Source organism: Aphis gossypii, chromosome 1, assembly GCF_020184175.1.
Source record: "Aphis gossypii isolate Hap1 chromosome 1, ASM2018417v2, whole genome shotgun sequence".
Taxonomy (NCBI): domain Eukaryota; kingdom Metazoa; phylum Arthropoda; class Insecta; order Hemiptera; family Aphididae; genus Aphis; species Aphis gossypii.
Window position 1 is genome coordinate 63,362,349 of NC_065530.1, and position 25,873 is coordinate 63,388,221.

At 26.5% G+C, this 25,873-nt stretch overlaps 6 protein-coding genes across 14 annotated transcripts in view; 3 read left to right on the plus strand and 3 right to left on the minus strand.

Moving 5' to 3' along the window:
• Positions 1–1,085: 1,085 nt before the first annotated feature.
• LOC114132023 (uncharacterized) lies at positions 1,086–4,780 on the plus strand. The gene is made up of 7 exons (XM_050208003.1): positions 1,086–1,108; positions 1,603–1,695; positions 2,092–2,145; positions 2,329–2,439; positions 2,507–2,822; positions 2,896–3,071; positions 4,101–4,780. Exons 1-7 carry the CDS (start codon positions 1,086–1,088, stop codon positions 4,672–4,674), a joined length of 1,347 nt encoding a protein of 448 aa, XP_050063960.1. The 3' UTR covers positions 4,675–4,780.
• Positions 4,781–6,863: 2,083 nt separating this feature from the next.
• On the plus strand, positions 6,864–7,790 carry LOC114132019 (mitochondrial cardiolipin hydrolase-like). Its single transcript, XM_027997391.2, has one exon. The coding sequence runs from the start codon at positions 7,099–7,101 to the stop codon at positions 7,687–7,689; it is 591 nt and encodes a 196-aa protein (XP_027853192.1). The 5' UTR covers positions 6,864–7,098; the 3' UTR covers positions 7,690–7,790.
• A 1,299-nt stretch (positions 7,791–9,089) lies between these two features.
• On the minus strand, positions 9,090–10,539 carry LOC114132017 (geminin-like). Its single transcript, XM_027997388.2, has 5 exons — positions 10,345–10,539; positions 10,136–10,236; positions 9,930–10,063; positions 9,665–9,837; positions 9,090–9,470 (listed from the first exon to the last, which is right to left on the minus strand). Exons 1-5 carry the CDS (start codon positions 10,390–10,392, stop codon positions 9,354–9,356), a joined length of 573 nt encoding a protein of 190 aa, XP_027853189.2. The 5' UTR covers positions 10,393–10,539; the 3' UTR covers positions 9,090–9,353.
• A 544-nt stretch (positions 10,540–11,083) lies between these two features.
• Positions 11,084–23,210, plus strand: LOC114132035 (uncharacterized). 3 transcript variants are annotated; one of them, XM_027997407.2, is made up of 3 exons: positions 11,084–11,271; positions 20,431–20,709; positions 20,791–23,210. In XM_027997407.2, exons 2-3 carry the CDS (start codon positions 20,453–20,455, stop codon positions 21,035–21,037), a joined length of 504 nt encoding a protein of 167 aa, XP_027853208.1. In that variant the 5' UTR covers positions 11,084–11,271; positions 20,431–20,452; the 3' UTR covers positions 21,038–23,210. The 3 variants fall into 3 exon arrangements, with proteins under 3 accessions (XP_027853208.1, XP_027853209.1, XP_027853210.1); XM_027997408.2 differs by lacking the exon at positions 11,084–11,271 and adding an exon at positions 19,085–19,253; XM_027997409.2 differs by lacking the exon at positions 11,084–11,271 and adding an exon at positions 19,247–19,394.
• Positions 13,953–17,771, minus strand: LOC126549324 (uncharacterized). 3 transcript variants are annotated; one of them, XM_050198152.1, is made up of 4 exons: positions 17,576–17,771; positions 16,774–16,880; positions 16,548–16,689; positions 13,953–15,274 (listed from the first exon to the last, which is right to left on the minus strand). In XM_050198152.1, the coding sequence occupies exon 4, from the start codon at positions 14,874–14,876 to the stop codon at positions 13,953–13,955; it is 924 nt and encodes a 307-aa protein (XP_050054109.1). In that variant the 5' UTR covers positions 14,877–15,274; positions 16,548–16,689; positions 16,774–16,880; positions 17,576–17,771. The 3 variants fall into 3 exon arrangements, 2 of the variants coding, with proteins under 2 accessions (XP_050054109.1, XP_050054110.1); XM_050198153.1 differs by lacking the exon at positions 17,576–17,771 and having other exon boundaries at positions 16,774–17,002; XR_007603472.1 differs by lacking the exon at positions 13,953–15,274 and having other exon boundaries at positions 16,434–16,689.
• A 1,535-nt stretch (positions 23,211–24,745) lies between the features above and the next one.
• LOC114132011 (inositol-trisphosphate 3-kinase homolog) overlaps positions 24,746–25,873 on the minus strand; it is a 74,318-nt gene continuing 73,190 nt past the window's right edge. For all 5 annotated transcript variants that reach the window (XM_027997371.2, XM_027997375.2, XM_027997373.2 and 2 more), the window contains 3 exons: positions 25,648–25,821; positions 25,381–25,554; positions 24,746–25,293 (listed from right to left, as the gene is read on the minus strand). In XM_027997371.2, coding sequence (XP_027853172.1) covers positions 25,219–25,293; positions 25,381–25,554; positions 25,648–25,821 — 423 coding nt within the window. In that variant the 3' untranslated portion in view covers positions 24,746–25,218. The remainder of the gene's footprint in view (positions 25,294–25,380; positions 25,555–25,647; positions 25,822–25,873) is intronic.

Sequence of the window (25,873 nt, forward strand, 5' to 3'; positions counted from 1 at the left end):
AATTACCGCGCATATACTTAATTATTATTGGCTCCCTTTGTGCTGCCATTTTTGTTTTTATCATTAAATATTAAATAGAGAAGCGGTATATATGCGGTATATATGGTATATATATAACCTTGTGTATATTTTCAACCATGACATCTAGATAAAGATAATCTTGAGAAAATCAAAAAACTAAATTTGAATAAAAATTAAAAATGGATAATAAGAAAAATTCTAAAACTAAAAGGTAATTTGTAGTTTGTACAGTTGTACCATTGATTATATTACCTAACTATATTACTATAATATTTTATTCTTACTTTATATATTAATTAATATACACATTATTTATCAATTATCTTAGCATAATATATAAAGTATTTTACTGAAAAAATCTATTGTTTGTGTTAAAAATATTGTTTTCTATAATTTTGTATTAAAACATGGATTATCGATTTAAGCTTGCTAACATGCATCAACATTTGGCCTAAACTTTTTATTATTTTAAAATAAATTAAATCAATTGAACTTAATTTGAAATAAAATATAAATTAGATAGAATATTTTTGTGTAACAGAATTTTTTTAATTTTTATATTATTTTAATTTATTTAGCTACTTAATAAATAAATAATATTGTTCATTATAATTTATAAATATTCTTTGTATTGTGCTTAAATTGTTAATTTTACTTTTTAAAATGAGAAATATGGTCATAGGTAATTTGGGAGAAGTTTTATTGCAAGATCAAAAATAAATTAAAACAGTAGTTTTAAGCTATTTAAGAGTTAAATGATTTTACGAAATTATACACTGTACTATAAGAGAACGCGTACAATGGCTGATCATAACTCATCTATCATTGTGCATTCTCATACAAAACTGTTGCTGTATGGGGGAGGGGAAAGAAATTGCATACATTATGTCATTAAAATGCGAGAGCTGTTTGCGTTCTCTTGTGGCACAAATATATATTCTTGTTGATTTTAAATAATGTTTATTGAAACAATAGTTTGTTATTTACTGCATTTGTATTATTTTAATGATTTTTATAAATTGTAAAATTGAAATTATACAAGGAAGAACTTTTAGAGTATTGATATGATTCAGTTAATAAGTTACAAGTGAGATACTATTGAAATAACCTTGCCAGTTTTCAAGCTTTAGAGTCAGTATGTATCAATGCATTTAAAATTTCTTCTCTCGAAAATTGTTTTATTATTACAAAGGTAAAAACAAAATATTTTAACTTTGAACTAGTAGACTGAGCTAGGCAATGTAGACTTAAAAAATCATTAATAAACATTATTCTACTATAATAAGATAAGTATAAATAGAAATTAAATTAAATAAAAAAAGTTAATTCATAGTTAATTGTCCTTAGTCAATATCCCGGAATATGTAAGATATAATTCACATTTCCAAAATGTATTTAATATTTATATTTTAGATTAATATATAAATAGGTTCTTCTAATTGCCTTGTATTTTATTATTAATATTATTTTTAATTTACAGCAACTAATAATGTTAATTATTATTTTTTTGGTTGCATAATAACCTACTTATAATAATAATCTATATATATATATATTTAAATTTGCAATAAATGTATTTAGGAGTATAGTAGAATCAAAAAATAACATTAAGAATGATGTAAAAAAGAACCATGTTGAAGACAAGGAACAAGGCAAAAAATCTTTAAAGGAGAAGTATGTTTTAGAAACCAATGGATACATTATTTTAGAATAATTTTTCTTTTTAACTATCATATTTAATTACTACTGATTTACATTTTAAGTATCTAATTGATTTTTGCTGTTAAAATAAAGCCTTTAGCATTACTCTTTATATATTATTTGTGAGCAATAATATATAAGATATTTACTGAACATTTTTTCTTTAATGGTGTATCAATGAATACATCAAATTGTTGTTCCATTAATTAATGTTGATAGAAAAAAAAAACTATTCTAATGAACTAACTATAAACATTATTGTGCTATCAAGTTCACATTATTTTTTAAAATGCATCTTTTATAATTAAAATATAAATTTTTTTAGAAAGAATGTAATATACATTGGTGATAATATGGAAAAATATAAAGCGCAAGAAATAACAACATTGATTTACACGAAAAATCATTAAATCATGGAGACGGGTATGTTTAACATTTGTTATTATTGTCTGAAAATGAAAAACTTCTTTCATAGTTGTATCAATAATTAACTTCTTTTAAATAATATTTTTCTTTATACTCTATGAATTTAAATTTAACATTACACCACCTAATATATATAGCTTATAATGTATTTATAAATTTTTTTTATTGTTGTTCAATAAGTATGATAGAAGAAATTGATGAAGACCTTTTCAAATTATCAAAAGATTATTGTCTTGCTCATTGTGTTGCTGAAGATTTACGAATGGGAGCCGGTATAGCTGTTGATTTCAAGTAAAAATATCTTATATTAATTATAACTTAATATATTCAGTTGTAAATAATTAGTTTTATTTTCTAGGCGCATCTTTGGTGGTGTTGGTAGACTAGTTGATCAGAAATTAAAAATAGGAGAAGTAGGTATAGTTCAACACTATGGTCAATTTGCATTTTATTTGATAACAAAAAAATATAGTAATGGTAAACCAACAATGAATACAATGGAAAAAGCTCTTCGTTCACTTTTCATCATAATGAAAAAATTAAATTTAACAAAATTAGGAATTCCCAAAATTGGATGTGGATTAGATAAACTTGATTGGTCTGATACAAGATCTCTCATTGTTGATATATTTTCTGGATCTGGCATTAACGTAACTGTATGTGTACTTTCAAAAGTGAGTTTTAGAAATTAATAAACACAAATTACTAAATAATTGGATATGTATATCATCATAAAAAATTTGTAAGTTAATAGATTCAAATATACCACAGAGATTAAATGTTCGTATTACACCATCTAATTTATGGGAGATGGCAGCCAAAACCATCATTGTTTTATTTATAGATTTAAAACAAGTATGTAAAGAGAATTGGAAAGACCATATAGTTGATAAAGTGGACATTAAATATCCATTCAAAAAAAAGTATTTATATTTTAATTTAATTTATTTCATCTATTTATTAACTTTTAAAATTTCATAAAACATAAATGAATGTAATTTAGTTGTCACTTAGTAAGGTCTATCTTATTATAAAGAAAAATATTATTGCCATATTATAAAATTAAATTTTATGTATATATAATTCTATATGAATAGTAGTTAGATTCTTCAAATTATTATTTATAACAATACATTATAAATTAGACATTTGGTCATTACTGCAGTGCCCATGATAAGTCAAACATTTTTAATAAAAAAATTTGTTTAAAATAATGATATTCTATGCATATGATGAACATCTATGTCATGAAAATTGTTCACTGTATAACAATTCATTTCATGAAAAGTTCTATGTATACTGTAAAAAAAAAATGTTCTTAACTGTAAAAAGTAAAATGAACAAAAACGTTGTTTCATGTTATATAATATATATATTTTTTTCCAATAAAATTAATACATTAATAAATAAATCTGACATATTCGTGGGTAAAAATAATAAAAAAAACCAAAAGTATCACTTTGTATTTGGCATAATATAATTGAAAGCATATGGTTCCTATAAACATACACTGTATATGTTTGATGTGTATTTAAGATGCATTTTGATATAAAAAATGAAATAAGCTCTAATATATTAAAATCCTCACTCTCTTTTCTGTCAAAAAATTTTATTGTCATAGCAGTATTTTCTCGTCAATGATAGATTGTTTACTGTAATGATGCAGTGTATGTGTGACTAATGCAGTAGTTAACAAATTTTATTACTGATTGCAATTTTTTAATTTTTCATAGTTATATATTAGTTACATCGTTTTAAAAACAGTTAGCATTATATTTTCAATGTTTTTTCTCTGACGACGACAACTATCTTTCAACTCATACAACCACTTATCATATCTCATTATTTTTTTATTAATTGATTTTTGGATTTTAAAATATAAATAAATAACAACCACTATTAAACATATTGTTGTATATTAAATTAAACGTATTTAATTTTTTTTTTTATAGTTTATCAAAAGACGTTAAAAATAAGAAGTTTGACCCTGGTGCCATAGCAAAATACATTGTTAATAACGAAGTGATAGTTTGTATATTTGTCACACAAAAGGCATTATACAGTTCTTTAGAAGATGGATTCAAATCCATAGATCAAACATTAAAATATTATAAGTATTTGGCTATTCAGAGTGGCCCTATTGAACCTAGCGATAACTTTGAACGTATATCATGGATAGTATTAATATTACGCTCAATTAGTCACTCTTGTGAATTATGGTTATGTGGTGATGTCAATCAAACAAGTGTCACATATTATGATCAATATTGTAAAAATGTACTAAGCTCTATGAATCATTCATTTAAAATGAGTTCTCTAGCTCAAAACAACTACAAATATAATGATAATCGGCATAGTTTAAACATGAGAGAAACAAGTTATCAAAATCGAAGATCTGGATCATTTCGGGAATATGTTGATCAAAATAGAAGATCTGAACCATTTCGGAAATATGTTAATCAAAGTAGAAAATCTGAATCATTTTGGGAATATGTTCAAAATAGTTCTACAAAAACTGATACATGATTTTACTATGGCATGTAAAAAAAATATTTAATATTTGTTTTAATAAATAAATATGTATAATAAATAATCATAATATCAAATTAATAAACATAATCTTATACATGAAGACTGCAGTTGTAATTTATATTTAAGTTTCAAATGTTCAATAATCCTATAGTAAAACTTAATATATTTATTGATAAATATTCGTATTTACAAACATTAGAGGCGTGAACGCTATAAGGTATAAAATATAACAATATCTTTAAATATATATATGTATATATTATAATATTTAATTATTATATTGATTTCTAATTACAAAGATGTTGTGAGTGGTCTGAACCTAAGTATTAAGAGAGACAAGTGGCAACCTTGTTTAAATGGATAGTTGTCAATAAGTGTAAGGTGAGCAATGTGTTGGTTGAAGGTTGATTGTTGAATGTAGATTTGCATTGTATAATATTTACGTTTGAATTTTACTGGTATTTTAGAATTTATTATTACCTACTAATATACTTAATATATTCTATAGCACTTAAAGTATAGTAATATAACTATTACCTAAGTATATAAATGATTAACGGTAAAACGCCACTAAAACTACCAACATTATAATTTATAATTGAACGCTGGGTCGCTGGATGTTTTGAATTCTATTCAATGTTTTAAAATATTGAAAATACTATAATTTTTTTTTTATATAATTTTTTTTGTAGACTGAACTAGAGTCTAGAGAGCCTTTATAATATATTATAATATAGGCTCTTTAAACTATAGATTTATAATATTATTATAATTATATGTAATTATATTATAAGTTCAGTGGCATAGTTATGGGGGGGGATATGGGGATAAATCCCCCCCAGAGCCTTTTTTTTAATGTTTAAATCATTGACTTATTGAGTCCCCCACTTTATGTTTAACCAATAAATTATATATCCTCCAGAACAAAATCATAACTATGCCACTGTATAAGTTTATGCTTTAAACTGGACTTTAGACAGATAAAAATGAAGAGGCTTACTAGTGGCAGCGCAGGTCCTTAATGGACTGTTAAGCTGTTGTTGGTGATTAGTGATTATGATTTAGTTTTATCCACAGATATATCTATATACATATAGGAGGCTGCCCCTATTCATCAACGCCCAGACCAAATCGCCGGGTCTAGAGACTTGAAATAAATTTTGTACAGAGGTTCTTTAAGCAATGTAAGGGCACACTAAGAAAGAATTTTTCAAAATTCGACCTCTAGGGAGTAAAAGGGGGGGGGCTTTTAAAAGTTAGTATAGATTCTATTTAGCTATATAATATAGTAGCTAGAGTAACTATAGTAACAATATAATGGAAAGTGTTTATAATGTATTTGGAATCGACACCTAAACATAATACAATGTCTAAAAACAATATTAATCACAGAATACAGATATTTATCCATTTTTATTTTTTGATTCGTATAAATTGACCGAGCAATAAGTATTTTATGATGTATAATTCAAACTTTCGAATACTCTCGAAATTCAATACATATACTTCATACGTCATACCTTTACAATAAATAGTAAATACTAACATATGGCCTACGAAAATGCCAAAAAATAAACTAATACAAAGTCGTGTCGGGATAGCTAGTATTAAAATAGTATATACCTAATATAGTATCCATGACAAAATTTTGTCATGATATTATCTAAATTTTTTTTTTTCTAATTAATCAATTTAATTTAAATTTTTATAATTTCTTATATCCATAGACCAAATTATTCGATTGTTCATGCCATAGATTTAAAGAATATGTCACGGTTAAATAGTCCATGATTGTGTCTGTGATTTTATGGTTTTACACTTTTAGTTAGTCCACGGTAAATATTAAACCGTGCGCTCCACCACCACCGCCCATTATAGGTAAATATTTACGTACGAAAAAGCACCGGCTGAGCTGGTGATTTTACCACAGGTCTTACCCACGTGTACTGATAAGGAATAAGGTGTTATCAATGTTATTGTTTTTGTTATTGTTACTCTTTTTCTGAAATTCTAAATTCTAAGTTTTTTAAGTTTATTAAAAATAAAATTGTTATACTTATTTAATTATTATTGAAAAATTAGCAGTTCTTAATCATTAGATTGTAAGGGTTTTCTATTAGTATTCAGTAAACAATAGTTGATCACTATTATTATTATTTAAATAAAAGAAAAATAAACAACTTTTAATTAACATAGATTTTCTCTCGATTTTTCAAATGTTAAAGAGATTTTATTTAGTTAAAATTGTCTATACTCTAAGCATTGGAGTTTAAAGTTGACTGTTTAATAATATTTTAAAATATTTAAACAATTTGAAAATAATATTGAATTAAAATTCAACCTTGTATAATATATTAATAAGTATATACCTTAAAATTTATATTATTAAAAATATAACAAAATTTTTCTTACAGAAGTATGAACATTATACGTATCTTAGGAAATGTTACATTGGCCTGCTGTAGTGCATCATTGTCAACTATTTTATACAATTACTTCCACAAAGAAGAAACAGAAGTACTATTTTTCTACGGAATCGTGCCAATTTGTAATCTTCATCACAATATACCAACTATAACACTCCCAATCCAAAACAATGAGTGTTTTGAGTGCAAAGTAAACATAATTATTGGATACCTTAATAAAGCAAAAACTACTTTGGACATCTGCATGTATATGTTAAATCATGAATTATTAGCAAATGCAATTATTGGTGCTTATAAACGCGGAGTTAATGTTAGGTTAATTCTAAATGAAGATAATTCAAAATCCACATGGAAAATTGGTAATATTGGTATTTTAAAAAAAATTAAGAAAGATAAGCATAAGGAGTATTTAATGCACCACAAGTTTGTTATTATTGATAACAAAAAAGTGATCTTGGGCTCTATGAATTGGACTCAAATATCAGTTAGAGCAAATTTTGAAAATGTATTTATTACAAACAATAATGAATTGGTTTATTCTTTCAGCCAAGAATTCCAAAGGTTATGGAAACAATTTAATTAGTTTTAGAACTGTTTCATTATAAATTGTAATGTATAAAATGTAAAATTTGCTATTTTAAGAAATATGTAATACAGTTGCATTATATATATTTTAACTTTTAATCATTTGGTGTTCAATATATTATGTATTATAAACCATTATTTACACTAATATAATGATTTTTTATTTCTTTAGTTTTTTATACGAATCATAGTCTCTTTATCTCGTCAGATCTGTCTATATTAGTAATTTAAAATGATGTCTATAGTATAATAGTCCATCATTTACAAAAAGAAAAACATGTTATATTTGATTTATTTTATACATATATATATAATATATTGTTGCTGTCGTGCTATGTCTAAGTAAAATTTGATTTTTGTTGGGAAACCACAATTGAATATTCACAATGATCTTTAAATTCATTAACTCGTTCAATCTTTATGATTTTTATCTTAAAAAATTCCTAAAGAAGTATAGAGTTTAAACATATTTTATACTAATTATCTGAATACTTGTAAAACACAAAAAAAAAAAATAGATGAAAAAATGACTAACTTCTTAATCACTTGATAATATTAAGAAATGATTAACTGATTTACTTAAATCACTTGATAAAAAAATATTTTATTGGAAAAAATAACTAAAAATTATTTATAATTTTATGCTATAAAAAAATACAATTGGTTCATTGGTCAGATGTCCATTTGAACATATTTTTTTATTAATATTGTATTGTAAATTTGTAACCAAACTGTCCAAGTGCACTTGGTCATAATTAAATGATATGTAAAAAATGATCAGGTACACACTAGGACAATTGTTGTATGTAGAAAACTTGGTCAAAATATAACAGCTCATAACTTGGTATATATTTAGAATTTTCACTTAGTCTTTTTTTCTACAATTGAAGAAAGACTAATAAAACTATTTGGTTATATTACTGCACTTAGTCACTTTTTGCACGATGGCAACATTAAATATGTTTTATACTCTAAATTAATTAATGATGGCCAATAGATAAAAACAGAACTGTATTCTAGTTTCCAATTGGGATTTTTTTTTTATTAATAATTTATCAATATGCCAAGACTACAGTTAACAATGGAAAGTTAAATTAAAAGAAACAATTGGCAATAAGTTGAAAAGGAAGATGGCATTCCAAGCAATTCAAAAACAGAAAACCATTAAGAGCAGCGTGCAAACTAAAAATTGAACATTAATAAATAAATAAATCCAATAATAGAAAATGAAATGTTGGCATGTTGTGTGTGTATACTTAGTGTTAATCAAATTTGACTGAAAGTAAAATTAACCAAATAAAAACATTAAGTATATATACCCATATTTAGTATAATATAATACACTATATTATAATGTTAATTATGGAACATAATTAAAATAACAAAGAATTTTAACAATTACTTTTTAAAAATTAGTTTATTATTTCGACATTTATATAATATATTGTAAACCAATTTAGTTTAGATTTATAGAATAATCAAATCATGATTATTTTCATTTTAATAAACACAAAAACTAATCGCTCAAAAATGGATATCTATTAAAAAAATATATTGATATGATTAAGTTTAATTCAAAATTAATTATTACTTGATAGGAACAAAAAAAAAAATTAGTTGAATAATATGTAAAAATGAATGATTTGTTAATGTAAATAAAAATTATTCAGATTCACTGCAGGAAAAATCATTGTTGCTGTTTGGTTGCATTGAGCCGATTGACAAATTGCCATCATCAACATCATCTTCAGTTGGTTTAATATCTTCATTTAGTACATCCTATATTTATATAAAAATAATTAAATTATTGTGTATGTATTTAAAGATAACATATTTTTGTATAAATACTGGATTTTCATAAAAGTAACTAAAAATAGAAAAATTAGTTAATTCTTAGATAGAACTCAAATAAAAATATTTTGTTTCAGTTTTCATTCACAGAATATTTTATGAATAAATTACTTTATGTATACCTTTAATGTGTTAACGAGATCAGTTGTTTGCTCCAGTAACTTTTTACAAGATGCGTTTTCGTCTTCTAATGTCAAAACTAAATTATGTAGTTTACGATTTTGTTCAAGAACTTCTTCCAAAGCCTTTCTGCGCCGTTCTGCAATAACTTGCCAATATTTTTCACTAGGACCAGCTAAAATGGCAAGTTCATAATAATTTTTGTACTCAGTATAATATCAACTGTAAAAAAATATCAAATATAAAATACAATTAAGAAATTCATACCAGTGCTAGTGAGATCTTCAACAATTAACTTATTGTAGAGGGATGGATTTATTTTTGCAAGACCAGACTTTTTTTCTTTGGATTTAACTTCTACTTCAGTCTTAATCTGTGGCTTCAATATTTTAGGATCAGGACTAATGTAACATATTAATAAAAACATATATTAATATAAATGATATAAAATATATCTAAAAATGAATTCATACTTGGTTTCATGAAATCTGCCAGTTCCAACCAAATTTTCTTTGTCGACGCCTGATGGCTGCAATGTTTGCAATAACTTTCTGGTACCTTTTATGCTAGACATCTGAAAAATCCGTGTGTTAAGTTCAACATTATATCTAAGTGCCAAACACTAGTAAGTTGGTCAGTTGATTTGATATTATGATTTATTATATTATAAAATAACATTTACCTTGTCTTGTCCTAAAATGTTTCGGTTATTTTCAGAAACAGTTTTCATGGTTTAATTGTTGCACGAATCAACAATATGAAATGAAAAATTAAAAGTTAACGATTAGTAAATACTGACAAACAAGATAAATTTTCCAGTCAATTTCGACGGTGATAATTGAAAATTCGAAATCAAAAAAACGTTTGATAAATAATTTGAAGTGTGTACTGTGTACTTGCTACTTCACACGGTACCCGGCGAATCTTAAGTGGGGGAATCAGTAACAGTATGAGTAGTTTTTAGATACGGAAAAATAATTTCTGTGATCAGCTGGACACACTGGTGAACGGTTTTTGTTATTGGGACGGGTACAGATTTCTCGATTTTCATAACAACAAAAAAAAAAAGTTAATGCCAACCTCCAAAACGTAAATAAAATACCAATTCCCGTTTTATTTTCAAGCAAATAAATAAATAATCGATATCATACTAACAATAATATTTTGAAAAATATTAATTATTGCAATTGGCTAATTAGTAATTATATAATAATGGACAAAGGTCATTAATCCATAGTCAGTCGTGCCGGAATGGTCCATGTTATTACTTATTCCATGATCCACAAACATTATGAACACTCTTTGCCATTTATTTGTATTTGAACTCCTTGCAACGGAATAATGACTCGGCAGTTTTGAAAGAGAGCTGTTTTTAGCCCGCTCTGTGCGCTGTAGTCGTTTGGACAATTTACCACCCTCCCACCCCGCATGTGATGGTATACCACACATTAAACAGTGTAAACTTCAGCCTAACTGTACGAGATTTTTCCTACGACTCACGCGTGGTGGTCACTGTTCACCACGGCTTTAGACTGTGATCATAATACAATTGTGGAGTTTTAAGACATTTTCGGCTGGCTGTACGAATTAACGCAATACAAAGCGTCTTGTAAGTATCTATTTAAAACAATAATAGTTTAGTCTCTAATATCGGTAAATACCTGGCATTGGGCTGGGAACACAAGGGCGTTACTTTAACGCGTGGCATTTATAATGCGCTGTAATTTTACGGCGCGTTTTGTTAATATAAAAATGTAAATAGATATTTATTTATTATAAATAAAAGAATAAAGCACAACACGTGAGTGTCGCGATATTTCGTAAACAATCGCGTGCACCTTGACTTTACCGTGCGGTAAAATAACGCCCGTGTGTTACTAGTGTCATACTAGTTTAATAAAAGAGATTTCCATCCGTTATTTATTTTGTTTATTTGTCTAAGATTAATATTTATTGAGTTTATCTAAATGCGTATTACATGTATATATTTAAGTCACGCATTCATGATAAATCGTAATTTTTTAATTCTGTAACAAAAACTGACAAGAGTAAGTGTTTTGTGTGTCATAGCAATACTTTATTTACTTTTCTTATAACAATAATATGCTTGTTGTCGTGTAGAACTCGCGTTGTATGTCATCTAGTATCAACATTAAAAATGTCTATCACAATAATATTGTTTATTGGTGTTGTATCTTGTAAGTCATCTACAATTTTTCATCCCGCAACAATAATCGTGTAGAATGTAAATTGTAGGCTTCGTCTACCATCTGGGCTTTATTAGGTACATTAGAGAATATTTTTTTAATGTTTTCAAAAACTGTTTGAAAAGGTTCTTTGATGCTTAAAGTGAGCGCCACCACGTGTTTTTACTTTTTGTATCATATTTTACTTTGACATGTCTTCATGTAAAGTAAGCTCTATCACTCTTTTCAACTATAAAACATCTACTGTCAATAACACCGGAGGGGCTAGGTTAGAATACGGATCAGCTGATATATCTTCGGCTATTATATTAAATGATATTCGAAAAAGTATTACTATCGAGATGTATATACCACAGTGTGGTATAGACTAGCCTTGATTGCTTCAGCATAGTAATCACCATTGATAGTTTTTAAAGAATCAACTACTCTAATAGCTCTTCTAATTTTGTTATCAGCTTCTATTAAAGTTGTTTCACGACTTTGTAAATCTAAAGACAGTTGAGATAATTCAGACAACACATCACACATAAATGCCAAGCCTGAAAGAAATTGTAAGCTTTCCAATCGTTTACAAAGACCTATATACTTTGATCTAGTTTTTTGATTGCGATACTTATCCTCAGAAGCTTCTTTAAAGTGTTTGTATAAAGCTGAATACATCTTCCAAACTACTTTTACGGTTCTATAGCTACTAGCAACCCAACGAACATCGAGTGCTCTACCAATTTTTAAAAATATTTCATTTAAACTTACACAGTGCAATTTTAATCCGTTTTGATTCTTAGGTGATCGACTATACAAAGAATTTAATGTATCAAGAAAATGTTTAAAATTATATGTAGCTGTAATATCTTTTAACACATTATTAACTGCCAATTCCAACCTATGATTAATGCAATGCCAACTAAATATTATTGGAAATTTTTCTTTAAAACGTGCAGCAACTCCAGGGACGCCCGGAAGGGGGGGCCAGTAGGGGCAATTGCCCTCCCTGAGATTTTTCGTGTTAGTTACAAAAATGGAAATTTTTTACTTAAAGCTGGTCTTAGGTATTTAGCGACTATTGGACAATCCTTGTATCTAACAAGTCATAAAGGAGGTATTCAATTGTAAAAAAAAACATTATACGATAGTCGACGGAAATTGAAACTTTTTGAACAGATATTATTACTTTATTATTTTTATAGGTAGGTACATTTATCGTTAATTTTTAATCAACAAATTGATGATTCATTTAATTTATTTGCTTCAAACAAAAGGAGATTGTGATTACTTTTTGAATAAAATAATAAAATATGATGTAATATGTAAATTCATTCTCAAAAATTTGTTTTTAGTTTAAACTTTATTTTATATTTTCTAATAAATATAAGAACTAATAGTGTAATTTTATATAAACTGAAATTAGTTAAGCTTTTTAAACAATTATTAATGATACTGTAATATTGATACTATAACAAAGTATTAGTAGATGAAAGATGAAGCAGTAAATCTTTCCACAAGTACCTATTTAGGTACTTGCAATTTTTTTGCCCCCCCTGAGTTACATTTCTGCGGGCATCCCTGAACAACTCCATTAGTTTTTCCTTAAAGAACACTGGCTCCATCTGTGACAAATGATATCCAATGTTTCTTTAAATAAATGTCAGTAAATCCATGTTTATGTAAACATTTCAAGGACTTTTTAGTTCAATTAAATCCAAAAATATAAAAACAGGTGAATCATATATGATATGGAGGCTTTGAGATAAATAATCATACCAGGTAATGAACTATTTGTTGTTGATTCATCTATTAATATAGACATCTTTGAATTGGTTTCTATAATATTTTGAACAATTTTATTTCTCATTTTAGTAGGAATCACCGACAAAATATCGCAACTAAAATATTGCGAAACCATTATATTGCATGAAATAAATATCGCCAGTATGAAATAAAGCAGTAATTTAATTATAAATAAATAATATACTTCAAGCATATAATATTATTAGATTAAATATATAGTAAAATTGATAAAAATGATAAAAATATGTATTATTTAATAAAATTGATATATAAAATAAATAGGTACCTATGTATATTAATGGAAGTATATATTCAATGAAATACCTTGAAGATAATCTTCAAACTCTCGATTATGATAATCTGCTACTACTTTCTTTACTCGTTCAGCCCAACTGACTGTCTTGTTCCTTTTATTTGGCGTATTTGGATTTCCTACTATACTTTGACTTATTTTCATTTCCATTAGATTTTGTTGACGCCTCAAACCATTTATAAATTTATAGATTGAAGGATGTTGAGCAGAAAGTAAATGAGCAAATCCGTTGTTAAATCCTTCACATATGTTGTTTGTTTTATCCCAGTCACTTTGTATTGCCTCATATACATTCCATAGAGGTATAGGAAATAACGGAGGATATCTTCGCCCTCGTTTTTTAGTACCAATCCAAGTCTCCTCAAAGTATGTTAGGAAAGGAAAAATAATTTGATTATTTTTAACAAAAAAATCTAATTTTAATATTTTTTCATAAGCATCACAAACATCTGATGGTGGTATAAAAGCCAGAGAAGCAAAATAACGAATTTTCGAAGAGAAAATTATATTTTCCTTGTACAACTTTTGCATTTCTGAAATTGTTTGTATTTTTTTCCAAATAGCTTTCATTAGATGAAAGTAGCAACCCCGTTGTTTTGTAGATGGAAAACACTTATTGAATGATTTTCTAGAAGCTATTTCAAAATCTGTCATGATAGATTCTGGTTCGAACTCTCCAAGTTCATCGGCTAGAAAATTAAACAAAATATCGTAAGCTTGTTCTGTTCTGTGAGTCATTAAACTGTATATCAATGGGAATATGGATCCGTCATTTAATTTTCCGTGAATTACAAAAAACTGATTAAAAAGTGGCGGAGCAGATTTAAATGTTCCATCCGCATACCATTGTGAACATTTTTTTAATATTTTCAAATTATCCTCAGTACAAAATACTAAAACACGCATGTTTTTACTTCCAGAGTCAAAATATAAAAATTTTTCTTTTTTATCTGTTATTTGATATATATATCAGGAATTGTTAGTTCTTCTACACAATTAGGGCGTAAAGTTGGAAATTGCTTCTTCCGTACTCGTTGAATTGTTCTTTTTAAGGAGTCAATTTTTGGAATATAAGAAATTATTTCACGAGGTAGTTCTTTTGAAGCTGAAGCTAAAACCTACGCTGAAGTACTAGAAGAAGTTATTGCATTTTCTTTTATTTCTGAGATAAATTGGATTGCAGTCAATCTGGATGCCTCTGGTAAATGAGTGTGATTGTCAGAGTCCCAAACAACGTTATTTGATTGTGTATGACACCTTCCACGGCATTTTTTACTGGCATATTGACTGCACTTCCAAATAATCTGAAATTAATAAATAATTGTAAATAAATGTGGCAACACACAAATAAAAATAAAAATAAAAACTGATATAATAATAATTAAAGACCGAATTTTGCATAAAATGCATGTTGCTATTATACATGCAGTCAATTAGTGTCCACAAATTATTACAAATTCATTAAATATCAACATTTTATAGTGCATATTTGTTATATGTATTATACATCTTACATTTTGTTTACAAAAATTTTAATAAAATCAATAAATAACTATCACTGTAAAATTAAAATTAAAATTTTAAATGCATATAAATCCAGCCTTTATAATTAACGAACAACATAGATTATTCTAACACGGACCACCCCGGCTCGAAAACGACGGACGACTAATTACGGCGGCCGTGTTATTCCGGGTACCCACTATTATAGACACGACCATAGAATGTTATAAACAGTAATATTATTTATCTTACCTTGGAATCAGCACCATCTTTTTTTTTTGTAAAAGTATATCCGTTATGAACTAATAAATTTTTGCCTTTTGCAGTTTTTAAAAAATTCAACTCCATTTAAAATTAAAATAAATAAAAAAAACTCTGTAAAACTGTAAAATCGTCAGTCACAGTGACACAGTGACAGTACAAAGTATTACTAAATAGAAATTATAAAATGAAAAACCAGTATACTTCAATGCATTGCTAGCTAAAAGGTGAATACGATTAGATAAGATTAAGTCAAATGCAATTTACAGACGCGATAATAATGTACGGACGATGTATTATTTCTTTACGATAAATGGTTTCACGATATTTTAGTTGCGATATTTTGGTCACGCGATATTTTGTCGGGGTACCTTTTAGTAGCTATATGATCAATAATAGAAGTACTTGAATATCTTGAATGTAATGTTTGGCCTAATAAAACCCCATTCATTTGTTGTAATTCGACAAGATCTGAATGGTCATCAAATGGTCGGTTATTTTTTGCAATAAAATAAACAGTACAAAAAATTTTTATTGTAGATTGATAATTTTTAGATGTAGAAGTTTCAATTAATGTACTTAATTGATTATGCATTTTGTCTTTAGAAATATTTAAAGCTAATTTGTGTGCTTTAGATCTATTGTGTCTTGATATTTTATGTCTTAAAATACTTAAACGAGTAACTAATTTTGAATTTGTACCACCATCGACATTTATTTGATTCCATTCAGATGAGATTTCAACACCCTGACTTTTACATGTTTTTAATTCACCAACATTTTTACAGTATAAAGTATAAACATCCAATTTACCATTATCACAAATGAGCCATGGATACCTATCTTTTTTCTGAATCCATTGATTATAAGTTCATTCAGAAGGCCAAAGATCAACTTCATTAGATGCATTTGAGTTAGAATTTTTCTCTGAAGTGTCTTTAATTAGTTTCTGATCCTAAAATATTATAATAAAAATTAACATTCAAATATTGAAAATATTTTCTAAAAAAATATATATAAAGTATTAAACAAATATTACCAATTTGAAAATTTTAGCTGATGTCTTAGATGATGATCTACATGTTTCCTCTGAAGACATTAAATCATCCAGATCTGATTTTTTTTTTCTATGCATAGTTGCTTATCCTACAATACAGTATACTAAAAAGTTTTATATGGGTACACTTATATTAATAAAACTTATTGTAATTTATATATTGTGAATTGTAATTTTTTATGATACATTATTATCAATTTAAAATGTCAGACTTATAACTATTTTTATGTATAACAACAATACTTTATATAATTTAAAATTGTTTGTATAAATATATTATATAGAATATATTGTTTTTGTATGCAAAAGTATACCAATACCTATTCTTTTCTGAAAGTGTTAAAAGAAAATAGAATTGCATAATTCATTTCAAATGGTGTTTATAATATAAAAACATCAATATATTATGTATATTATTTATTATTTAATTTTTAAATTATAATAAAATTAATAGCCATCTACTGAATCATTTTACTTCAATTAATATTTAATTCACTATTTATATAAAATATTTATTTATTTATTTTATTAATTAACATCCATCAGATCATTATACATTACATTTATAGAAAAAAAAATATGAATAAATTAAAGTTATATTTGTAATATGTAGGTACCATACAAATTCTCAAATCACATGTATGATTCAGAGGGCTAAAGAGCTATAATGCACCAATTATGAATTAATCGTATGTTTATTTCTACTAATAAAATTTGGTAACTTTGTTTTCGATTTAAAAAGTAATAATTTAAAATAATAGTTATTTATTGAGTATTGACTTACCTTTTTAGATCGTATAACAAATTTATCCATAATGAATAGTGAAATGGAACACAGTGAACACACTATTTGTCAGGTTGTCGAAAGACGAATAAGTAAATCTTTTGTATTATATAAAATAAGTTTCAATAACTGATAAAATGATATTATAGTTTATTATTGACAAATCTTTAACGCACTGTACAAACAAAATACGTCATTTTTTTATTTCTTATTTTATCATGTTATCGATTCTCAATACCCATAGCGGCTAATCTAAAAATAGACTATCTATATTTTAATGTACCTATACAAAAATTCATAGAATACAGATATGAGATAATAATATCATGTTATATGCTGGGCACGGGCATTCCGCAACCCGCATTTCACGACAGTAAAGTTGAACCATAATCTATTGATTATCTATTAAATAATAATAATAATTTCTGCCTGCTAGATTGAAAAACAATTTTTGTGAAGTGGGTATACGTGTGTTTTTCAGCGCATACTTCCGGTCTCCACTTTTTTTCTTTAGTATGCTTTCTTTTAAAAATTTGAAAAGTGGGTATGCAGTATGCACCGCATACTCGCGCATACCCTACACTACATCCCTGTACCACACTATGTATTAGGCCCGTTTTACTTGGACGCGTATCGTACCAATTCGTACGCGTGTGTTTTTAGCTTACAACGATTAAGTTCATAGGTCATACGCGATGGCGCGTTTCGCTCGTCGATATGGCGCGTATGATTTTAAACGATGTAAACTAAAACGCTCGCACGATACACGTCCACGTGAAACAAGCCTAATGGTATTAGTATATAAACTGGATGAGTATTGTTGACTGTTAGCAAAATTATGGGCATCGTACCATCATGAAATAAATGCATAAATCGCGGAGGACGAACGAAATTGCAAGTGTATAACTTTGAAGTATAAAAACTCTCATTATGTAATTATTTATTCCGAAAATGTGCTTTTAACCCTGTGATTTCAGATGGCATAGCAAATCTAGAGATATTTTCGTTTTGAATGTCCTAGCTAGCAAATTAGTACCTACATATTTCTGTAGATATATAATTATAATGTGTATTCTATATTACTATAATTAATACGAAGGAGCATTACCTATATTATAAATTTAAGGTCTGGATTTATATGTTTTTATATATTGTTTCAGACTATATGCAGTCTCACTAGAGTAAAGAACATAGTTTACAGAAAAATGTTTTTTTAATATTTAAAAATATTTAGCATATTTTGGAACATTTGGTTCATTTTGAGAAAAAAATCCGATTTCTTATAATTTCAATAAAAAGATATCTGGAAAAAATTGTTGTGTCAACAAATGGATTTAATAATTACCACAATTTTTTTTTATATTATTTTGATAAAAAAAACATGCAATAATAATATTTTTTTCATAAAAGTTTTATGTAGCCAAGCTGTTCATTAAACATGTTGGCTAACATGTAATGCTGGCTGTTATTCATCCATACTGATAAGAACAAACTATTTATCAATTTTCAACAGTTTTCTGTGGTTTCATGTAATAAATTTTTTGATTATATTGTTTTTACATTATTTAGCCTCATTTGAGTATAATTAATAATCTAAAATAAAAAAGAAAAACTTTTTTTACATAATTTTGCATATTGAGAGAATATAAACAGAATATTTGCAGTTTTTTTAGAGAATGTATGTATCATGTTTTAAACATTTAGAAAATATAAATCTGGACTCTAATTAAAATATTGTTTGTATATTATGTATTAAATTATATATATGTATTAACAACTAAATTATACTTCAATATTCAATCTACAAATATCACAAAAGGTTAGATTACTTTTCAACTTATATAATAACAACACCATTATGGCATTGTAACCCTGCATTTTTTAAATAAGCTATATATTAGTATACATTTAATACTCATTACATCATGCATTTAAATTTGTATGATATTCAAAATTATCAACAAAAAAAATTATACAATATTCCAGGGGAACATTGATTTTATTTATTTATCTCATTGCTAGATATTTATAAATTACTATTTGGGGGTTTGGATTAACAGGAATCAAAAAAAAACATAGTATATTATTAATAAAATAATGAAAGTATAGAATACAGTTTTTAAGTTATTAACTTCAATAGTAGTAAGATATAACAATAGTAGATTTTAAAATAAATAAAAGTTTATTTACATATAAATATTTGAATCCTAGTTATTAGAGTTATTGTGGTAGTCAGAAAAAAAAGCCACAGAAAAAAGTCAAATTAAAATAATTAAATATACCTATAGGTAACAATTTAAATTAAAATATTAAATTGAATATTATTCAAGGTATTACCTATTAAAAATTAATATATTTCAGTCATATTGTATAAATATATATGTATATATCTTTACTCTATGTATAAGTAAATAATAACTAATAAGCAATAAATGGCTATATAGCTATTATTAAATATTTAATAAAATAATTTACTACAATTAATATAACTATTTTAAATAATCAAATTTTTCCCGTGGCTTTTTTTCCTACATTCAATATTTGTAAACAACACTGGTACCTAAATAAAAATGAATCCATTTGTATTTAATGTGATAATGCAAGAAATAATATTAAAATTTTGGAAATTTTACCGATATCTAAGTATTTTATTCTAAATACATTAAATCGATTTTATTGATGGTTATCATTTTTAGTTTTACATTTTAAAATCCAATTAAAGCAAATAATGTATCTATTGATTTTATAATAGGTATTAGGTACCTAATTTTTTTTTTTGTCAAACACCAGTTTTTTTTTAGATAATATAATATTATGATTAATTGGTACTTATAAAGTCTTAACTTTTTTAACAGAATTTCTTTACCTACTATAAAGATGTCAAAAAATCCATTTGTAAACTGTAAGTCGCGTAAACGAAGGAAAAATCGAGGCCCAATCCCAAGACCTCAAGAAAAGTTATACTGTCCTCGTACCATGGTAAGGTATGATAACTCGCAATGTGGTTATAGCCCTGTATGGGCTTGTAAGATGTGCTTATGTTGTCTGCTCAGTGAAAAGGCCGTTAAGGAGCATTTAATTAAATGCAATGCCTCAAGTAAAAAAGACGGACCATCACCAACTCAATCAAAGAAGTAACTGTTCATCTAGTTTTATTTTTTTATTAAATATTATCAAACTTGATGTTAAATTCAAATTATTTTTATTTTGTTCAGGAAAGACAACGAGAATGAGGATGTACATTATACTTGTGATACTTGTCACAAAGTTTTTTCTAGACGGGTAACGCTAAAAAAACATCTCGAAGTTCATGAAAGTGTATCAAGTGGTTTGGAATCAGAGCAATCTGATAATGAAATAGCTGAAGTAGTCAATGACGTCGAGATTACTGAGGCTGATCTTATAAGTGACAACGAATCTGAGGGATCAAATGCCAGTGATCTCGCCAATAATTTAATCTAATTTTATTTCATTGTATTCATATTATTTTAAATTCAATTAACTACCCATCATGTTAATTAATTTTTTTTTTAATTAACTATGAGTTATCTTGTACTTTTTTTTTTATAGAATTACAATATTTTGGTAGTTATAACTAAACATTTAACTTTGATTTATGAAATAAGTTGATTCCCAATAAATAATAAATTTTGGTACTCGTCAAATATGCTACCTACCGCTACTTCGTTGGTGTAGTATGCTACCGTAAAATAATACCTACCAAAAAACGTTTACTGATTAGTAACAAATTAACAACAATATTAATAACAATTTATTACTAAATAATTAAATTTATTAATTTACCGTTGTCAAGTACTTTATAATATTTCAATACGTCATTATATTATATTATTATACATTATATACTATTTTTACATCATTCTAGAAAACTTCTAATAAATCTTGTTGGGTATTAATGGACCGCCACCATTCTTTTATTAATTGTCGGACTAAAAAATCTGTCGCTCTTCGGGTTTTAATTCCGTATTTAGTTTTAACATGTCTCCATATACACTCCATTGTTTGTGTTTGGGTGTCCATTGTAGGATCAACAAAAAACTTGGAATTATTGACGGTTTCGTGTTGATGAACTATATCTTTTAGGGTACTATATGCTCCCCATTGATCTGAAAAAATAATTGATCCTAGTTCTATTGATTTTGTATTATTGGTAATAAATTTGCCTTATCTCTTTTTTTCACTTTAAAAATCTTCTTTCTATAACTCCATTAATATTTTTACAACACATACCAAAAATCCATGGACCTTGAATGCGAGTACCATAATTTTTTTGTGTCGAATGATCATCAATATTGTCAGTATCACTTGATAAATTGTCATTTACATTTGGAATTATATCTCCATTTCTCAATCATCCTCTATTACAGTGGTGAGTGGTGGCCAAACTACGGCCCGCCATCATTTAATATCTGGCCCACAAAAGAAGTATAATATAACAATTTTCCCTGGACCACCCATTTTCTTATGTTTATCAAACATTGCAACTGCTACATCTCTACTTAAATTATTCCAATCTACAATTGTATTACGAGTTTTTGTTGTAAATTTTTCGATTATTGAAACTGGTATTTGATACACCCAATACCAAATTAATTTAACAATTTCATTTAATGCTAAATCACTATTACTTTTATCATTTTTATCGTAATATGTAAAAAAAAGGATTTTTTTTTCTTAAAAAATGATAAGTTTGACAATCTTTTTTTGACATCGTAAATAAGTAGTTTTTAATAAATCACCATTTGAGTCTCTTTTTTGATATTCTTTTAACGTGCCTCCACAAATAACACCATCTTTTAATTTGGAACAACTACCAAGTTCTAGGATCAAGTTTTTCTCTTGAAGATAATTAACACATGTTTCCTCATTACATATTAAATGTCAGTACAAATAGATTAATTTTTGTTTATTTTAAAATAAAAAATCAAACAGTAAAACTCACAACGAATAGGACACAACATAGACCAAAATAATATATTATCTAAAAGTAAGTTATCATGGGTCTTGGTGGATCAGATATCATAATGGCTATTAAGCTATAACTTTGTACAACTGTTAAATGTTATTTATCTTAATGAGTCAAATGTACTTTCCTGTAATAAAATGAAATAAAATAAAAATAACTACGGTAGGTAGCATATTAGATAAGTTCCTAAATTTTAGGTTAGATTAAGGCAGTGGCGTAACTAGGACTACTCTGTGGGGGGGGGGGTTGATTTAGATATTTTTCATTTGTAAAAAAAAATAAAAACATTTATAGGTTTATTTCACAAATTATAATTCATTATAATATGAAAAAAAAGGTTTAGGGGGTGATATATCACCTGCCTCACTTCCCGTAGTTACGCCACTGGATTAGGTACTTAGATTTTTTATTTTCTTCAGTGCCAGGGTTTGTGACTTATATTTCTAGAAAAAGATCTTGATAAACACTTACAATGCTGAAGTATAAAAATGATTTAATGTAATTAAAAAACATAATTGTTTTTATTAATAAATAATGAGGTTATACCTTAATCTAATTTATGAATTTTATACATTTAAGTTTTTTTATAATATAAGTACCTAATTCTTTTGTGAATTTTTTTCAAATAAAACGTATTCAAAATAAAAACTTGATTTAAATAAGAAATATCCATTTCCTATCTTCGCTGAGTAGACAAAACTGGTCCTAGGAGCCTCAATATTTTATTCCAATGTTAAATCAGTACAGACGTGTACACATTTCTGTACACGAAAAGAAAAATTGTAAGTAAAGGAGTGTACACCATTTTCTACACACGGCACCGGGTAAAAAGTATCAAAAATCATTGTGGCAGTCAACCTGTTAATTAGATATTTCAAAATGATGATAAATTAAAATTTTAAAAATATTTACAGCTGGTATTAATAAAAAAATGAAATAGGTATTAATAATACCTATTTATATTATAGTATTTGTATGTTATTATGATGGTATCCCCACATACAAGAGATGAATTTAAAATGTAACTACATTTTAATTTTTAATATTTAAAAATGTAAATATTTTTTAAAATACCAATTTTAGAATTCAGATTTACCAAATTAACGTATTATTAAAGAAAAAATTAGGGTGTCGTGCTTGGTGAATCACCTTGTATTGTGACATAATAATATTATATTGATATTGATATAATATATTCATATCAGTTTTTCAGTAGTTTGTGCAGGCATATACTCAGTGAACTGTAATTTTATTAATAATAATAGTGTTTAAGACGATCGATAAATATGTATCCTTATGATAAAATAACATTTTATATTATGGTTTTAAGATAAAAGATTTGGTATTTTGTCATGGTATGTTCAATCAACCACTATAATAAATCAAGATTTAAAATTGGATTTTTAGTTTCTAACAAAATGAGTTATTAACAGACAAACAAAAATAGTGAAAAAATAATTTATATAAAACTCTTGAGTGGAATATTTATCTGTAAACAATTACAGTATAATAAAAATTGGGCATTTTTATTAATGTTGAACATCAGTTCAAATATTGATGAAAGATCAATAGTTTGGTGAAGAACAACCTGTCAACAACAAGTAGCTACATACATTTTATCAGTATTATAGGTCTCTATCAAATCTTTTGTTTTTTGATTTAATTTTTCTAACATAATAGGTGTCTAATTTAAATCAATTGGTCTATGGTATTAGATTTAAAATAATCACTGTTATGGCATCAGTATTTTGGGTCAAAAACTATATTTTCTGATTAGAGTTAAAAGCCATAATTGATTTTGATTACTGATATAGCTATTTTAGCACATCATTACAATATTACTACATAAAAATATTAAAAAGTATGAAAAAATAAAAACTAGTATAAACACAATAATAATACTAATATAGAAAATAGAAAAAATAGTTGTGTGAAATTAAATAATTAATAAAGTTTATGATCTACACAACACCTTTAAATTAAGTTAGGTATTATTATATTAGACATGTATAATATTCTAAAAAAGTAAAATTATAATTCAATTGATTTATTGTATGAAAAGATATAATAATTATATTTGCAGAATTGCAGATATTTAAAATGAATGCTGTGGATAATTTAAACGATAGTATTAATGTTCAAACTAATATGATATTTTCATTAATAATAATAAAAAAAGACAATTGTATGTACATATAAATAAATGTATATTATGTAAATACAAAAAAAAGTTAAAAATAAAAATGCGTAATATTTATACAATGTTAATACTGGACAATTATTATTATAAGTGAATCGAGAAATTAGGTACATAAACCTGTTGTATGGATATAAGGCAAAATATTAATAATTCATTTTTTTTCTCACGCATATTTAATGAGTTCTCCGATTACAAATGCTCAGGCAAAATCAGTCGCGTCAGTCAACACTGACTGAATTAATATTAAAAAAAAAAAAAAATAATAATAATAATAAAACAATATAATATACCACTTAAAATTACATTTAAGAAAGAAAAAAACAAAATAGTTATCGTGTAAAAATATTAACACATGATAGTAACGAGGATATGGACCGCGTTTGTCTCGGTGTAGTGTAGGCGAAAATATTATTGACTAGATAAATTCCACGAGAAAGTTGAACGACGACCAAGTTTTCAAGTTTCCACTTTAATAGAGCTCGACGGCGCTACAGAATCTTTTGAGACGGGAGTGTGTAAATTCTCAGTTGCCTGAAAACAATAAAAAAAACGGTCGAACGGTTAAAGCAAAGCGTACCTTACTATACCTATATAGACTTTTGAACGCGATAAACTTACCTCTATGAGATGGTCGAGGCCAAACAAGAAGCCCTCCTCGTGGTTTCCCGGGACCCATGGTCGTCTGTGGGTAAGTACTGTATTTTCGGGTACTTGTCTCGTCTTGGCAAAGTCAATCAGCCAAGCACCGATCTTAGTATCGTCGTATATGATCAAGATACTGCTGCCCACGATCTTTAATAGAAACACATCGGTTTAGCATAATGGTAATCGACCGAAAAAGCGAATACGTCTTTGAAACACACAGTGCGTCTCCGGTCAACTTACCTCATGGGTTTTGAAATAATGAGAACGATCCAATTTTGACCGTATTTCATTCAGTCTGACGACCAGCCTCTGTTTGATGTCATGGCGGTCGCCCAGGAACAAAGCGAGAGTGTTATTCACTTCTTCGTCGCTTTTCACAGTCTTCAAATCCGTAACGGGCGGAGAACCTCGAAACTGTAATGTTATTACACGACGGTTAAAAAACATTTGAAATATAGTACTACGT

Excerpts from the sequence above, each read along its gene's own strand:
- LOC114132023 (XM_050208003.1), top strand. The coding sequence starts at position 1,086 with ATGATTCAGTTAATAAGTTACAA. Across the intron at positions 1,696-2,091 it reads AAAAAATCTTTAAAGGAGAA|CGCAAGAAATAACAACATTG; the intron begins GTATGTTTTAGA and ends AAAAATATAAAG. Across the intron at positions 2,146-2,328 it reads TCATTAAATCATGGAGACGG|TATGATAGAAGAAATTGATG; the intron begins GTATGTTTAACA and ends TTGTTCAATAAG.
- LOC114132019 (XM_027997391.2), top strand. The coding sequence starts at position 7,099 with ATGAACATTATACGTATCTTAGGAAATGTTACATTGGCCTGCTGTAGT.
- LOC114132017 (XM_027997388.2), bottom strand. The coding sequence starts at position 10,392 with ATGAAAACTGTTTCTGAAAATAACCGAAACATTTTAGGACAAGACAAG. Across the intron at positions 10,237-10,344 it reads ACATTTTAGGACAAGACAAG|ATGTCTAGCATAAAAGGTAC; the intron begins GTAAATGTTATT and ends CGGATTTTTCAG. Across the intron at positions 10,064-10,135 it reads GGCAGATTTCATGAAACCAA|TCCTGATCCTAAAATATTGA; the intron begins GTATGAATTCAT and ends ATGTTACATTAG.
- LOC126549324 (XM_050198152.1), bottom strand. The coding sequence starts at position 14,876 with ATGCGTGTTTTAGTATTTTGTACTGAGGATAATTTGAAAATATTAAAA.
- LOC114132035 (XM_027997407.2), top strand. The coding sequence starts at position 20,453 with ATGTCAAAAAATCCATTTGTAAACTGTAAGTCGCGTAAACGAAGGAAA. Across the intron at positions 20,710-20,790 it reads TCACCAACTCAATCAAAGAA|GAAAGACAACGAGAATGAGG; the intron begins GTAACTGTTCAT and ends TATTTTGTTCAG.